The sequence below is a fragment of the Erpetoichthys calabaricus genome, chromosome 11 (genome assembly GCF_900747795.2).
Source record: "Erpetoichthys calabaricus chromosome 11, fErpCal1.3, whole genome shotgun sequence".
NCBI lineage: Eukaryota > Metazoa > Chordata > Cladistia > Polypteriformes > Polypteridae > Erpetoichthys > Erpetoichthys calabaricus.
This window is the reverse complement of record NC_041404.2, coordinates 75,956,645-75,973,869: the sequence shown is the minus strand read 5'-3', so window position 1 is coordinate 75,973,869 and position 17,225 is coordinate 75,956,645. Positions and strand designations below refer to the sequence as shown.

At 39.1% G+C, this 17,225-nt stretch overlaps 1 protein-coding gene across 5 annotated transcripts in view; it reads left to right on the top strand.

Annotated features, from left to right (window-relative positions):
- iqsec2b (IQ motif and Sec7 domain ArfGEF 2b) overlaps nt 1–17,225 on the top strand; it is a 398,254-nt gene that overhangs the window by 302,003 nt on the left and 79,026 nt on the right. Inside the window, exon 1 of one of the 5 annotated variants that reach the window (XM_028813379.2) lies at nt 6,314–6,997. The exons of the other annotated variants lie outside the window; for them this stretch is intronic. Within the exon in view, the coding sequence (XP_028669212.1) occupies nt 6,933–6,997 (65 nt within the window). The 5' untranslated portion in view covers nt 6,314–6,932. Of the gene's footprint in view, nt 1–6,313; nt 6,998–17,225 lie in introns of those variants that run through there. 5 annotated transcript variants of the gene reach the window in all.

Below are 17,225 nucleotides of genomic sequence, written 5' to 3'. Positions count from 1 at the left end.
TAAATTCACATTGACATTGTTGTACTTAGTCATGTGCAGCATGCAACAACCTACACTGAAGGATTAGTAATACGTTCTGCCTCAGAATTTACAGGTGCACCTTTTCAGAGAAGAACCAAGAGATTCACATAAAAGCAAAGCAAAACATATAAAAGTAGCGACCAAAACCTAGATGAGAGGCAAGAACTGAAGAAAGACACAAAAAAAGAGTAACAATCAGAGCTTTTTTTTTAAGACATTGTATCCACATATTGGACAAAGAAATGCTTTTATCCCATCACGCCAATGAACCAAAGGTTCCAGGTTTATAGGCAATGCCCCTAGAAACGCCGGATGCAACCATAATTTTGAGAAAATTCTACGTTCTAAGTTCCCTCTTCTACGCGGTGGTGTGCTGGGGAAGCAGCATAAAGAAGAGGGACGCCTCACGCCTGGACAAACTGGTGAGGAAGGCAGGCTCTATTGTAGGCATGGAGCTGGACAGTTTGACATCCGTGGCAGAGCGACGGGCACTGAGCAGGCTCCTGTCAATAATGGAGAATCCACTGCATCCACTAAACAGTGTCATCTCCAGACAGAGGAGCAGCTTCAGCGACAGACTGCTGTCAATGTCCTGCTCCACTGACAGACTGAGGAGATCGTTCCTCCCCCACACTATGCGACTCTTCAATTCCACCTGGGGGGGTAAACGCTAAAATTATACAAAGTTATTGTCTGTCTGTATACCTACATTGTTATCTGCATTGTTATCACTCTTTAATTTAATATTGTTTTTGTATCAGTATGCTGCTGCTGGAGTATGCGAATTTCCCCTTGGGATTAATAAAGTATCTATCTATCTATCTATCTATCTATCTATCTATCTATCTATCTATCTATCTATCTATCTATCTATCTATCTATCTATCTATCTATCTATCTATCATGATGGACCCCAAATTTGGCAGTGAAGACAGTAAAATATATAACCTTTAATTAGAAGTGAGCACAACCCCATATATTAAACCTGATCATGACAAAGATTTCATTTTTAAGAATAAATTTGTGCTATTGTACCAGATTCCTTTGGGAAATATGGGACATCTGGTCACCTAATAATGGTTTGACAGCTGCTGTTGACTCCATTCTAATAATAATAATAATAAAAAACTTCACTTTAAATAATTTCTGTAGTGTCCACATCAGATGACAGTGTCACAAAAAGCAACAAAAATGTGCTACAGTAATACAAACAAGCATAAATGAAATGTTATAATTCATTTAAAAAAAACTTGCTGTGAAATTTGATTTGTTTCCAGAACTTGTCAAGACTCAGACTGTTTTCATAAAAAAAAAATATTACAATCCATGTGGAAGTAAACAACCACTGCAAGTGTCATTTTTAACAAAGTAAAGTCTGTCATGGAAACAGTCTTGACGAGAATAGAAGAGTCAGTGCTGCCAGAGTATGGCTGATACAATAAACTAGTGAAACAGTGACAGTCTTACTTGCACAGAACGAGATGAAGACACTGCACTGAATTTGACCTTTTTTTGCTGTATTTTGGATTCTTTTAGATTTTTGTTAAAATGTATTATGGATGTGTTAATAAACTTTGGAGTACTTTAATTAATTATGCTTATCAGTCATTCAAACCTTGATTGAAAACAGTTTGGAATACATTGTTTTCGGACCTTACATTCACCTGTTAAGAAAAAAATACTAATTTATTTTTAAAAATTTTCTTTGAATGCACCGAGGGTGAACCTTTTTGGTATGGGAGTAATATATTGAGTTGACATTTAATACTGATTTACATGTTTTTGGTATCCCAGTCCTTAGCGGGCAGACCACACCCTTACCCTCACAATGGGAAGAGTAGCACTGAACCTCCCATCAAAATGGGCTTGCATCCATGACCTTTTTACACCCAGGCGCAGCACAAGGCTGAGAAACATTTATTTGAAATGCAATTCACTGCCAGAAAAAGATGTAAAATTGGTTCTCATCTCCATTGCCCTAACTATTGCACTATAACACCTCAGCAGGTTTCCTTGTTTTGTCTTTTTCTTGTGGTGTATTATGTTCCCACCTTTATTTGTCCCTCCCTTGTGTGCTTTATTTAAATATGATCCTCATTTCACTTATCTGAACTAATTGTCATTAGCTCTGTGGATGGATGCCAGTCATGTGGGATCTCCTTTTATTCAAATGTAAATGTGGATGACTTTATTGGACCATAGTTTTACCATAGCAAGTCTTGCAGGCAGCATATAGTTCTCTGTTTGCACATCTGAAGAAATTTGCTCCTGGAGCCTGGGGAATTCAGATAGTTATAGTTTGATGTCTTGCTATGCCGTATACTGATCCTTCCAGATTAAAGAATCCAGATACTTCATTCATTTACTGAACCAGTTTGACTTCTTTCATAATGAGGAGGAACCAGAACCTTTTCTAGCCGTAGTGGGAGCAAGTCTGAGACACACCCTTGCTGGAACACAGTCTATTGCAGAACACCCAAAACTATACACACCCTATCCTCAGACATCATTGATGAGTCTTTATGTTGAGGAAGCTGAGTATCTTATGATCTGTAGTGCAAACATGTTTATCTTAAAAGGCTTGTTACCTGATCCTTTTCAAGTCCACACAATGCAGGCCCCCCTGATGATTGACTTTGCATTTTTTGTAATGACTTATATTTTTGGATATTTTGATCTTAAGCAGGTTTCCTAAGACCTCATATAGACCCTTCTTGGACCTTGCTTGATTTCCTCTGTTGCCTGAAGATTTATAAACTCTGACTGTCTCTTGAAGATTGACAGCTTATCATCCTTTTGTCTGTTGTCATTTGCTCAGTTCCTGAACGCTCCTCATCATTCATCACCTGTCTATTTCTTACAGTCTGAAAGTGTGTAGGTGGATCTTGTTTGTTGCATAAAACAGTGCATATTCAAGCACAACAAAGTCAGTTTCATGGTGTCTGCTAACTTCTTCTTTTGAGTCTGACCATGTGATTGTCTTGATGCTTCATTTCAGTCCTGCAGCGTTTTCAGTTTAGTTACCTGAAGCCTAATAACTCTTGCTATTTACTTTAAATGTGATAAGATATGGTCTTGGTACTTGACTCTAGCAGTTACTGCCTGAGAGTTTGACCTTGTTGATTATGTTATAGCCTGAAAGATAATCTTATGGAGCTGTCAGTTTACCCTGTTATTTTACTTTGCATCCACAGCTTTGTTCGGTAACTTCACTTGATGTGTATAGCTCCTCACATTATCTTGTCTGTCACTTCTCAGTGTATCCTGTTTTGTAATTTTATACCAAAGTTCTCCACTCTCTCCCCTGACACACACTGCGTAAAACCTGTTAGGTATGCTTTCATGTCCTGCCGGTGTTGGGGTCAGCTTGTAGTACAGTTCCTTTTTGTTGTGTGTATTTTATAATTATGATTCATAAAATATGTGGAGCTGCAGTCTTAAAATAAGGGTGATACATATCGAGCAAGGTGAACTGTTCCATCCTTCTGTTTTCACCATGAAGAAAGCCAGCTTCACGGTGATCACATTAGTAGTATAACTTTCCTAAATAGGACTTATTTGTCAGCATGCATTTCTCCCATGTTCTCATTCTGTGTCCTGAATTTTGTCTTGCCTGCCTCTGAGTCTTCATGTCTGCCTGCTGCTCAGTTGCTCTGTTAAGCACTTTCTGTGATGTGCTTGATGCTCAAAGATGTTGCCACTCTTCTTTTTCTTTTTTCCTATTATGGAGTTCTTTGTTATATTTGATGATCCATAAACACAATACAGTACTTACACTTGAGTATGAATTCTGAATAAGTACAGTATGTACTGTGTCTTTGGGGATTATCAATATATGGGCTAGTGGAGACCATGCTTTTAATACAATAATCTTTTCTGCCTCCCAGTAAAGTGGCCCCGAGGTTGCTGCCACCTAAACCCTTTGGAACCTCTGTAGTATATCACACTATATTTAGGATTACCTCTTGCTTGTCTGTGTGTGTCAGAACTATGTCTGTTTATTTGTTCTCTGTTTTCATTACTTAATCACCTACTGTAATTTGCTTGACACTCAGCAGATGGCACTGCTCTTATTCTTTTCCTTCCTTTTATGGTGTTCTTCATCCTGTACTCGGCTTCTGCAGTTACATTTACATTTATTTCCTAAACTGAGGTTTTTATCCAAAGCCACTTACAAAAGAGTTAGCTTGAGGCTCAGTAGGTATCGCTTTTCTTCTTTTACTTTCTGCCACGTCACTCTTCTGTAAGAAACACACAAGCACAGTTGCCGGTACTTCATATTTTTTAATTTACAGAAAGTATCAGGTCATAAGCTTTCGATTAAGATCCAGATTCTAGCCCTGGTAGTTCCCGAGTAATCGTGTGACAGATGGTCAGACTATTAGCATTTTATATACAGTGTATAGATTGTTGAATTATTATATTGATAGTTGAATTGAAATCGTGTTTATCTGCATAAACACCATGAGATGATGCCTGTGGTAAATGTCAACATTTAAAACAAAGATCAATTAATTCTACAGTTTCCTTCTATTGTTAGGTATTACCTGCTTAAAGCCAGTGCATAACTTTAATTTATAACGCTGACAGCTTTATCCAAAGTAAAAAGTAAAGTTGATAACATGCTTCTGCAGATGAGCACTGGGCACGTCAGTGAAGATTGTGCTAGTAGACCTGTGGGTTTTATTCTAGCACCTTGATCACTAGGCTCCACCATGTCCTTCAGTTGATTGCATATTAATGTTATTTTTTGGGCTTATCATTCTCTCATTTTAATTAATCATCAAGAACTGCACCACTCTAGGACTTAAGATTACATTAATTTTAAGTAAATTCTTTAGCCATAAAAGGTACAAACTAATATTAGAAAGATATTGCTATACTGGGAGGCTTTATGGGCATGATGCATTAGCCTTTCTCCCTATGAACAGAGGAATCCCTGATGTTCATCTTTCCCTCTAGTTACTCCCATCTTAAATATATTAATTTATTTCAACCCGCAACAAAAAGCTACCTGCAGGCAACCATATCCCCATTCACATTAAACATAATGTTTATGTTTCTTTCTTCATCTAAAAACTTGGAAAAATGTCACAACTTAGACACCAGGAGTGTGCACTGTCCTGTCTATCTGCATTTTTAAAAATGACAGCTGCTGTGATTCATGGGATAGAAGTGGAGAAGAGAGCAAGTTATGTTAGAAAATCCGGCACAATGGCACACTTGCCAACTTGAACAGATTCAAAACAACTGAGTTAAATGAAGTATATACATAATTCCATAATTTGTAAACATGTAAATTGTTTAATTTCCAGAATGCTTGTGTTGATTGATTCCATCCTAAAATGACCTGCTAATTCAAATAGCAGCCTAATGAAGAGCTATTAATTGATTTTTGTGGTTTTCTCGTGAAGGTCCTGGATGATTCTGCCACTTTTGTCTTTATCAAAGTGTAAATACCAGGAGGCTTTACTGGAGACTTATTAGGCTAATCAGAAGGCTTCCCTTCTAATTATGACTCAACTTAAAATTGAACCTTTTCCTTAAGCGGTTTCCATGACAACGGTACCGAGGCTCGGGGTTGGGGGGGATGTTGAATCATTTTATACAAATGTGACCAAGTAAATTCGGGATTGGTGGGGGTAGGTTTTAGAATAAGGCATCGTGGTAAACAGGAGGTGTTTTTGCTTATTGTTGCTTTTAACAGAGTGTCGTTTCTGACGGATGCAGTGTCACCGCTTTTCATGCAGTCGAGTGTTTTTAAGCGGTAAACATGAAGAGGGGGCGGTCGGGCTCGGAGTGGGTGGGAAAGAAAAGGCTGCGGGGGTGATCCCACCTCCGTGTCGGGATTTGCTCTGCCTCCACGCTGCATCTTTCTCCAGCATATTGGGACGTCTTGAAGAAGCCACCATATCAAAGTGGAATTGCACCGTGTCTCTCTCCCAGCTGGATTACACTTGGCGTTCTCGGGCTGATGCCTCACTCCGCTCGGCTCTTCTTTCATCGCGTATTTAACCTTGGGATGGACTGGTAACTTGTGCCGCATCTGTCCTGTCAGGATCACAGCGGATGCAGAACGAGTGACCGATAGACAGATTCGGGGAAAAGTGCCCGATGGGGTTCGGTTTAAAACGAAAACGCAGACCGAAAAACACAGGTGACAACCCAACCTGTGACACTGCACCCGAAGAGGACTAACGGAACATGGATGTGGCGCCACGTATGCATCATTGTTGAATTTAACACGCGGAGCTGTTAGAAACACAAGAGTCATCTCCATCTAATTAGTGAACAAGCTACTTGTCGCCTTCGTGAATATAAAACTATAAGCTCTATGAACCCATGTCTGGCATTCCGAACTGCGCGCCCGTGCCCACTCAGTTTACTTGAGCCGCAGGGCTATTTTGCTTCTTTTTGGACCAAGCGGCGCAACACTACAAAAGTGTGCTATACGCACCTCGAGGATTTACGGAGATTAATGGACACGTAGCGCCAGACTATCAAAACATTTCACTAAGCAGAGGATTTCAGTTGTTTCTCAATTTGTAATCAATATTTTCTTGATAATTAAATCGCCCATGCGTGGCTATGACATTCATTTACTGAGAGAACCCTTCAGTGCGCAGATTGCGCTTTTTTGTGCCGTAATCAATAGTCCACAAATAGGACAGTTGGCGGTTTTATTCACAGGGCACTTGCGACACAGGCAATCAATGTGTTGACTCTGTTCACTGAATTGTCAGCCGCGGTCTGCGTCGCAGATGCCACCGTTGCGGAATCCCGTCTGGGCAAGTCCAGGTTCCGGTCTCGGTCCCGGTACCGGAACCGCAGCCGGTGAAACAACAGGCACTTCTCACTTGTCATCATCAACGAATTCCCAATTAAATAACTGAAGCCAGACGACATCCGCCATGTGGTGCATCAACTGCACGTCGGACAAGACCCCCAGCATCCTTCATTACAAGCTGGTCCACTGGTAAGAATTTACTGGGAATGCCGAGTGATGGCAAAGGCGGTGAACATTTTTTAACGTGGGAGAGGCTTTTTTATCGGAATAGATTACTGACAAGAAATTAGTGATGTCTAAGGCTAGACGCTGGCAACAACTGAGTTAAGTGGGCATGTGGTGCATGTTTTCTAAATACAGTCCATGTGACAGTTTGCTAGAAAAATAAAAATAAGCCATATGGTAGCAAATCGGGGGTTGGCTCTCGTTCTCTGTTGGCACTGCCAAAAGGACCTGAATCTGAAATGTCTAGCAGCTGGTCTTAGTTTGTTTTAGGATAGTTTTACACTCTGCTGCATATTTGAGCTAAACTCCTGTTGCTTGCTTATTAGGATTCTTGTCTGTTTAAAGAACTGGGAAAATAATTGTGCTTTTAAATTTTAGCTGACCTTTTGCAGTGGTATTTGATCATTACCACTGGTGCCTATCATCATGGTGCCTTTCATGATCTCCATATTAAGAGAAAGAGCACACAGCACAGTGTTGTTTAATTTGCCCTCTAACTTTGTGTTCAGTGCACATTAATGTACAGTCAGCACCATGGAAAAGTAATGCAGTACAGGTAATGGGATATCCAAAAAGTGTCAGAAATGTCATCTGCTAGAACAGAAATAATCAGAAAGAAGAACTGGATACATTCAGCCGTAGACTGGTAAGTTATTATGAGGGCTGACCTGATCTGAAGATCTTTGGAAGATCAAACCAGAAGATGAGGTGCATTATATAACATTGCACAGAGAGGTTTCCTAATGCTGACTACTGAATGAGTAGTGAGTGACCAGACCTCATCTGCCGAGCACAGACTGAAATGCTGATCAGTCTGACCAGCAGCAATTTCAAAGGTGAGGCACACTGTCTGGACTGGACCCACTCAGCTATTTGAGATCTGTGTACAACATATCAATTGGCAAGCTTTACAACTAAAATTGCCGCATCTTCTAATGAACTGAGGCTATAGTAGTTTTAACCACAGGCTAAAATTTGCCCAGAGACGGACTAATAGTAGGCATGCATCTAAGCTCTGTGGGATCTAACGAAACAGAGGGAATTAATTGACTAAATCCAACCTGCTGAGCTGCCACAGATTTGAACATGGGTTGTAAAGAACAGAAAAGACATGCTAATACAGGGAGACATTGTCACAGAATGAAAAGGGCAAAACAGACCAGATCTGATTACACGATAACTCAACTGCCGTCAGAAGATGCTAGGTTTAGGTATCCCGGACTTAATCTCTCATTTGTTCATCTGTGATTAACTTCTTATTTATGTGCCAGAAAGTTATTAGTTGCCTGAAGAAGGTCCGTAAGCTTCCTCAAAAGCTTGCATAATGTAATGTGTTTAGTTAGCCAATAAAAGGTGTCATTTTGCCTGACTTCTCATTGCATCCATTACGGCTAACACGGTACAACATCTTATGTGTCAGGAAGGAAGAATCCTTTTATTTTTCTTGATTAAATTTTTCTCTAGCTTTCACTTATGTTGGCACAGATACAGTACATTGTTGTTATAATTTGGAAATGATGAGGCAATTCCACCCCTTTCCATCATACTTAACTATCACATGTTTCACACTTGGAGTTGTCTGCAGTCTGCACCTTTCCATTGGAGGTGCTGAGGTACACAGGAGACGGTCAGACTGAGACAAAACTTGGAACACTTGACAAGATAAAACTCTTTTGGTAAAGGATGCAGAGTAAAAATAAATGTTGATAAAGTTTGCAATTATTCAAATACAGTAGACAGAATTTCACAGTACTCTGTACACATGACAATAATGACTTTAAAAGCCTGTAATGTCAGATACTTTTATTGGGTTAGCTAATTTATAATGATGTATGATTCCATTCTAACAAGGCATTAAAAATTGTATTCACTAGAATGATGTGATTTTAATAAGTATTTGACAATTGTAGCATACAGATCTAATTTTCAAAGTGGAGGGTGACAACTTTTAGAATAATTTGCAGAATTGGCTGATCTCCCCTACCCGGTTGTAATTCTCAAGTGTAGCTCCACCATCTTGCTGAGGAGTATTTTTTCTGCTCCGATGAGCTACAGCATCAGGGTCAAAGAGACATTACAGTGTTCTAGGGCAGATCAGTGGTTTATCATGCCAGTGACAGATTGGCAATGCAGGCACACATGTGACTGTCATATTAAGATGCTCTGCCGCGGTGATGCACAAGATGATAAAAAGTCATAGTGTTTCTTGCTGGCATTTGGCCGAGTGTTTTAAAAAGACAATTGTTTTTCTTTGGCACAACTTTCAGTAGATAAGTTGTTCTGCTAATATTTGACCAGTGAATATGCTGAGGAGAGGACAAAACCATTTCTATCTCAGAACAAGAGTTTAAATGAAGGAGTTGTCCTGTGGCTAAGTTTAGATGTACAATATGTACCCACTGATCATAACTGCATGTATGGGTCACTTTCTAAAGCAAAAATATCTGCCTCTTCTGCCATGTCTTATTTCCAGTAATAATCTGTCCACTCAAGACCCAACTTCATCACCCAGTGTATTAGTGTATTTTCAGGAGGGGTTCTTTTTTTGTGGTATTTCTAATCATATCTTCTTCCATAGAGAAAAACTGTGAATCCAGCTCTCTCTTTGCTCATTTTGTCCTATATGACCTTTTGACAAATGAACAAAGAGACCCTTTTCTGTAAATTATGGTTATCATTTTTTCTGTGTCCTGGCATTTGATGTAGAAATGCCTTGCAGCAGGATACAATTTTTCTATGTTTTACTGCACAGACGCTAAAAGATGATAGCTCACTCTCAGTTCCTCCTCATTTTATTCCACATCTGTTACTGTTTCTTATTTGAACTGAGTTATCTTTTTATTGACAGATCGGTGCCCAGGTATTTCAGATTGCCTCACTGCTTTGTCTGGTACCCTTCTGTTCAATATTTTTAACCCCTTTTTGATACACTGGGCTGGGTGGGTTTTACGAGGGTTGTGTGGGTTTTCTGAAGATAAGGTGCATTACTGAAGTGAAAGGCTGTCCATTGGTGGCATTCTTACTGCTATGTCAACAAAACCATGGCCGGATTAAGGTGGGTGCTATTGATGCTGCAGCATTAGGCCCATTCCTGAAATAGGCCCAGATGAAAACAGACGAGAATTTTTCGGAAGCTGAACAGTTTTCCTTTGCTATATTAACCTCAAAATAATTCTTAGAATGAAATTTGGAGTCCAACTTTCGGACACCTAGACAAAGCGTCACTTATTATACAGTTACCAGTAACGGTGCACTGCACGATAATGTGCAGTGAATACCCTTGACTTGAGCATTCATAGTTTTCATCCTCTTTCTCTGTACGTTTAGCATTCGTTTGCTCAGAGGTTGATGTGCTTGTTGCTTCCTGAGCAGCTCTTCTTTACTCCACCCTAGCGGCCCGCTGCTTCTCTTCTTTCATCGGCATCTTTTCACGTTAAAACTGATTAAGTTAGTTTTTGTGTTGCAATTACTTAGTACATTTTCTTTAATCTTTCACTTAAGCTGGCATTTAAGTCTTCAATCTGCCTCAAGAATGATTAGCGAAGGTGGTAGGGAATGAGAACGGCGCACATACGCATGCACTGCACGGCCGCCTTGCTGCGCTCTGCCTAGAGTTGATTCTACAATAAAATAAAATAAAAATAAAAAGAGTAATAAAATCATCACCCCGAAAGCGGATAGTAGACGTCACGTAGTATATGTGTACCAAATTTCAAGTCAATAGGTGAAATGGTTTGCGAGCTACAGGTGATTTAAAATCCTGGACAGACAAACAAACAGCCATGGTAGCGTATTATAGAAGAAGACTATTGTTCTTTGTGCTGTGACGTAACTATAACGTTGTTGTGTTTATTGTTAACCAAAGATTTCAAGTTAATTCTATCAATTTTACGTTAAACAGTTTACTTAGTAATTTAGTTGTGTTTTTTGCAATATCTTAGGGATTCTTGCCAGTTTATTATTGTTCGGTAAGTGCCATGTAGTAAATTTTTCACCTTGAAAGTTAGTTGTACAGTAAAAATCGATGGCTATTTAAATGGTTATCTATAAAGGTAAAACTAAAAGCCGGCCTGCGGGCCCGGCATGGATGTTTAGAATTTTTAAAATCCTCGACAGGATTCTGGTCTATTATGAAATTTAAATCGTGGACAAATTTTTACCCTCAAGAGCCTGAACTGAGTCACTTTGACTCAATGTCTCTGCATATTCATTTTTTCTTACTCTGTTTCGTAAGAGAATTACAAAATTTTGTGTATTTCATTGTTAGGTTTTCTGCATTAAGTGCACTTTTCAGACAATTGCTATTGAATTTTGATGTTACATATTTTGATGTTAATCTCGAGTTGTAACGATACTACATCGTTATTATTATTCATGTTCAATAAAGGCTTTTTGGTTGAATCGCAAGCAATTAGGCTCCTTGGTCGGTCTGAGTGCGTATGTACGGTGAGTGTCGAATGCACATGCACCAATGCCGAGAAAAAATAGGTCTTTTTTGCGCTGCAGCATCAGGCCCAATTTCGTCTTAATCAAAATGCGTCTTAATTGAACAAAACAACTGCATTTTTCATCCACTACGCTCAACTATGCTTATTTCAGATTACCATGATATTTTAAATTATCGTTCCCAAACATAGCACCATTATATGTCATTTGATGGTTGTTGACTGAGACATTGTATGAAAACATCACAGACTTCATCTTACAATTGGTTATTAATTTACAAGTGTTTCCCATAATTTACAAGTATTTCCCAAATTCATCACAAATAAAGTAGTATGTTTAATTTTTTTAACTGTGTGCTCCCAGACTCGTCTTAAATGCTAAGTGCTTCTTAAACTGGCTTCCTCTTACTGGGAACCTTAACGACAAATATGTTTTACCAAATACAATAAAAAGCAGAAGCCACAGAATAAGGGACAAGAAGATGAATCAATTGACAGAATACCTAGCCATGTTCAATACATAAAATAATCTAACCAATATATCGTCAAGCCCAAAACAAAACCTTAAAATTTATAATTGATAATTCATAGCATTAACTTCTTTTACCAGAAAACACTAATCAAAATGTACTCACTAACTCTCAGAGGTTCTATCCATATCCATGATCTCATCATGGTCTGCATACTCCTGGTCATCCCTGGGTAGAATTAATATAGAAATATGCATTAAAGACACAAAATAGTGCCACCCGTAGTAAACTGTAACGGCTTCTCAGTAAGATGGGAATGATTTTCAGTATTATAAAGTACAATTTAAAAGTGAAAACGAATGTCAACATTGTGTTCAGTTTAAGTCAAAAACACAAATAAGAGTTGCATTGGTCCTACAAGATGCAAAAGACACAAACACAAAAAAACAGATGAGGTCACAACAAGTAAGTGTGTGTATAAGCACGATAACTCAAAAATGCAACTAGATAGATGGATGAAATTCGGCATGTGGTTGTTACACCAAAATTGTAGATCTGTATTAACTTTTGGACCAAATCCATCACCCGGAAGTGGTACTTTGAATGCATACTCGTTTTTTTTTTTTTTTATTCATGCAGCTGCAGAGTCCGATTTATTCAACTTTACTTTTATAATAATTGTTCAATATATTATTAATTTGATTTGATTTGTTGTTGATGGTTCTTTAATGTACATACGTAATATAAAAATACATTCATTGCTTTGCGGTTTACTTCTCAAATATCCATCCCCATATCTGAGTATACAAGAAAGTCTAGGAGAGACCACTCCTGGTTTTTGAAAATAAAACAACACTGATTGAGAGACTGACTAGGTCATCATACAAGATCAGCATATTGTTACTGACCAATCACTAGTTGAAATATTCTATTCTTTTTGTTCTTAACATCAGGCATATCATGCATATTGCATACCAGGGATTTTTCCTGCCTTACATCCAAACCTGCAGGGGTAGGCTACAGGTTTCTTGTGATCCTACTCTAGATAAACAGGTTTAGATAATGTATATACAGTAATCCCTCCTCCATCGCGGGGGTTGCGTTCCAGAGCCACCCGCGAAATAAGAAAATCCGCGAAGTAGAAACCATATGTTTATATGGTTATTTCTATATTGTCATGCTTGGGTCACAGATTTGCGCAGAAACACAGGTGGTTGTAGAGAGACAGGAACGTTATTCAAACACTGCAAACAAACATTTGTCTCTTTTTCAAAAGTTTAAACTGTGCTCCATGACAAGACAGAGATGACAGTTCTGTCCCACAATTAAAAGAATGCAAACATATCTCTTCAAAGGAGTGCGCGTCAGGAGCATTGAATGTCAGAAAGTGAGAGAAAACCAAACAAATCAATAGGGCTGTTTGGCTTTTAAGTATGCGAAGCACGCCGGTACAAAGCTGTTGAAGGCGGCAGCTCACACCCCCTCCGTCAGGAGCAGGAAGAGAGAGAGAGACAGAGGAAAACAAACAGTGAAAAATCAATACGTGCCCTTTGAGCTTTTAAGTATGCGAAGCACCGTGCAGCATGTCGCTTCAGGAAGCAGCTGCACACAGAAGGTAGCAACGTGAAGATAATCTTTCAGCATTTTTAGACGAGTGTCCGTAGTGTCCAGGTGTGCGAACAGCCCCCCAGCTCACACCCCCTACGTCAGGATCAGAGAAAGTCAGCGCAAGAGAGAGAGAGAGAGAGAGAAACAAAAGTAAGTTGGGTAGCTTCTCAGCCATCTGCCAATAGCGTCCCTTGTATGAAATCAACTGGGCAAACCAACTGAGGAAGCATGTACCAGAAATTAAAAGACCCATTGTCCTCAGAAATCCGCGAACCAGCAAAAAATCCGCGATATATATTTAAATATGCTTATATATAAAATCCGCGATAGAGTGAAGCCGCGAAAGGCGAAGCGCGATATAGCGAGGGATCACTGTATTGTTCTTAATCTCAGATCTCTGTCGTTTTGTGCCCGTCCATACTCCTAGTACTTGCTGTTGCTCTGCTCATTATGGGGTTACTGTTCTTATGCATGGGCTATTCAAGTCTCACTACCCCTAACCTTGACACTAAATGCTTGTTTTTCTTTGTTTCCCTCAATATTGCTAGGTGGGGTCTACATACTGATTCAAGTCTAAGAGCCCTGTTTTTCCTAAGCCCCTGTGATTTTCATGATCACACCTGTCAGAACACAGTAGAATCAATTTTCTGATTTTTGATATCTTTTCAGGCCCGCAGGTGGCAAAATTCTGTTTACAAATTGTATGTGCCTGAGATGGAATCAGAGATCAATATGGCTGGTAGAAAGTAACAAAGCCCAGTATGGGAGATTTTTGAATGCAATGTGATGGATGGCCAGGGCCCATGCCTGGCCGGGACGCCTCTTCACCACATCTGCCAGGGGGAAAAGGGTGGGAAGCCCAGTATCTCCCCCTGGACGCTAGATGGCAGCCTCCCTGGGTTGCAGCGGTGCCTCGGACACCCCAAGGGCTTCATCGGGATTGGAGTTCTGTGCAGCTCTGTGGGGTTCCACAGGCACCGCCAAGGGGTGCTGCTACAGGAGCGGCTGGGCCCTTTTGGGCACTGGTATCACCTTACCTGGAAGTGCAGCCGGATGTAACTAATCAACCACCTGGAGCACTTCCGGGTACCCAATAAAAAGGAGCCAGCGACCACCGCTCGACAGCCAGAGTCGGGTGGAAGGAGGACAAAGCTGTGGAGGAGTGGTGGTGGTGAAAGAAAGAGAGAGGAGTGTGGTACCTTAGTGCTTGGGACTGTGTTGTGGCTGGAGGGATTATGGGGAAGATGTGCCCTCCAGCTGAAGAAAAATAAAAATCTTTTTGTTTTATATGTGCCTCCTGTGTCAAGTCTGTGCCGGGTCTGGCACAATATACCGCCTTTCTTACAGCAATATTGAAGGAATTTATTTTAAGCACATTGTTGTTGGAGCAGGATATATTATGTGCTGTAGACATTTAGAGTAAAAAAAAACCCTCAAACCTTAAAATTCACATAATTTCATTACAAATTGGCCCATTCTGGGCAATAAAAGAAAAAGATAAAAAGTGCCAACAGTCAGCACAGATTTGTTCAGCACAAATGACATAGAAAATATTTTAAAAATTATAAAATTGTGTAAAATTGTTCATATGTAGTATCTGGTTTTGATTATGCTTGTTATTATTAGTTAAAAACAAAACCAGATAGTAAACAAAGTAGTGTAGTAAGCTTCCACTAACGTTAAACTCATATCCAAATCCATTAAGTGTACAGTTCTGTCTGGTTGTGACACAAAACTAAACTCTGTAGGAACTCCATGCCATAATTATTACAAAAACTGAAACTAATAGATATAAAAATAAAATAGAAATGTGTTTGTGAAATAAAAACTAAACTAAAACTAAAAATACACAATGAAGGAAAACTAAAACTAAACTGAATTTCCAAGTGAGGTCAGAAAAAATATAGAAATAAAACCTTGATCTACAGTCGTCCCCTGATCAAATGAGGGAGTTGTGCAAACTTTGGCAGAGATTGGTCCAATGGTGTGGATTTGTATTCCAGACATATACACACACACTGATTTTGATCCTTATATATTAGATATATCGCCTGATCCTACAGCAGGACAGTGCCAGACAATACAGAGCCGCTGTAGTCACAACTGTTCTTAGGAATACAGGTGTGCATATGCTGTCATTGTGTATCTTGTCTCTTCACCTTAACCCCATGCATCATCTTTGAGATGCCCTGGATCCTAATATCTGGAAATATTATGTGGTTCCTGCCAATGTAGAGACACTTGGAGAGGCCTGTCTGCTAGAATGAAGAAAAAAAAACAAAAAAAACCCTGAGCTGCAAATTCAATGGCTGATATTGCTTCTGTGTTCCAGCGGTGTTAACTGGTTATGGCAGATACAGAAGGACTGCAAAATGACTGTTGTTGATGATTACAGTTCCCATGGTTTTCCTCTTCATTTTTGTTGTCATACTGTCTTGTTTTCTTATTATTTTAATTTTATATTTTTATTCCAGCAACAATGGTTGACATTTCAGTCCCAAAATGAGTGGGGCTTTACTTTTTCCATGAAATTGTCTTTTTTTGGGGGAGGGGGGGGAGATCAATGTTGCCAGTGTTCATCGTTCCTATATAAACCAATCATGAGACCCCACTAGTAAGGTTAGTAAGTTTATTATTAGCCATTTAATTTGTGATTACAATGTTCCTGTGTATTAACATCATCAGATTTAATTGTCACATTGTGCACAAGCTGAGCTATTAATTGTACATGCAAGTGTACTTGAATTTCATTATAGAGATCTGACCATTCTTCTGCCTTTTTTAACATGCATATTCAGTTCAGGGTCTTAAAGAGCCAGTGCTTATCTCAGCACTACTAGGACCAAGGCAGGAACTAAATCTAGACTGGATGCCAGTAGGCTACATTGCAGGGGACACTCATGCACATACCCACTCACCTTATCTCCTTTGGGATAAATTTAGAATTAACATGGAAGGGTTCCGCAAATGGGAATAAAATCAAAGTAGTAAAATGTACAGCTTTTTATTTCCTCAGAAACATGCATTTTTGGAGTATGCTGGATTTTATACTGTAGATTAGTAGGGCCAGGTTAGATTAGATCATTAAATTAGTGCTAAGTTTAGTGCATATTAAATTGTAAGAGCAAAAATAAACTTTCTCACTTAGTGCATGTGACCATTGTCTCACTTATTAGGTCACAGATAATAAACTATTTTAACACACTAGCAGGCTCAGTTGGTACCTATTGCCAGATTGTACAGGGATGATAAAAAATTATAGTAGTCATACTGTCACCAATAACTATCAAGTCAGCTGCTTCATTATAGCTGCGTTTGCCTTTTTCCATAGGTTTCTTATGTTGATCCCTATTTCTTTTCCTATGCTCAGTCTTCCCATTTTTCATTTCTCCATAATTATTTCAAAACCATCAAAACAGAAGAACACTAAGTTGTAATAAATGGTACAAAAATAAAATATTAAGAAGATTAAGAAGGCAGGTTTTTTTGTATTAATCCCTAGGGACGTACGATGGCCTTCAGAAGTACTGGCACATTTGATAGAAGATGTACAAGAAACACTGTGTAAAATAAATATCACAGATAAAGACCTGTATTTATTGGAATAGTACAGGTTTTATTCTAATTATTTAAAATCATTTTTTTTTAAAAAGGAATGCCATTTTATTC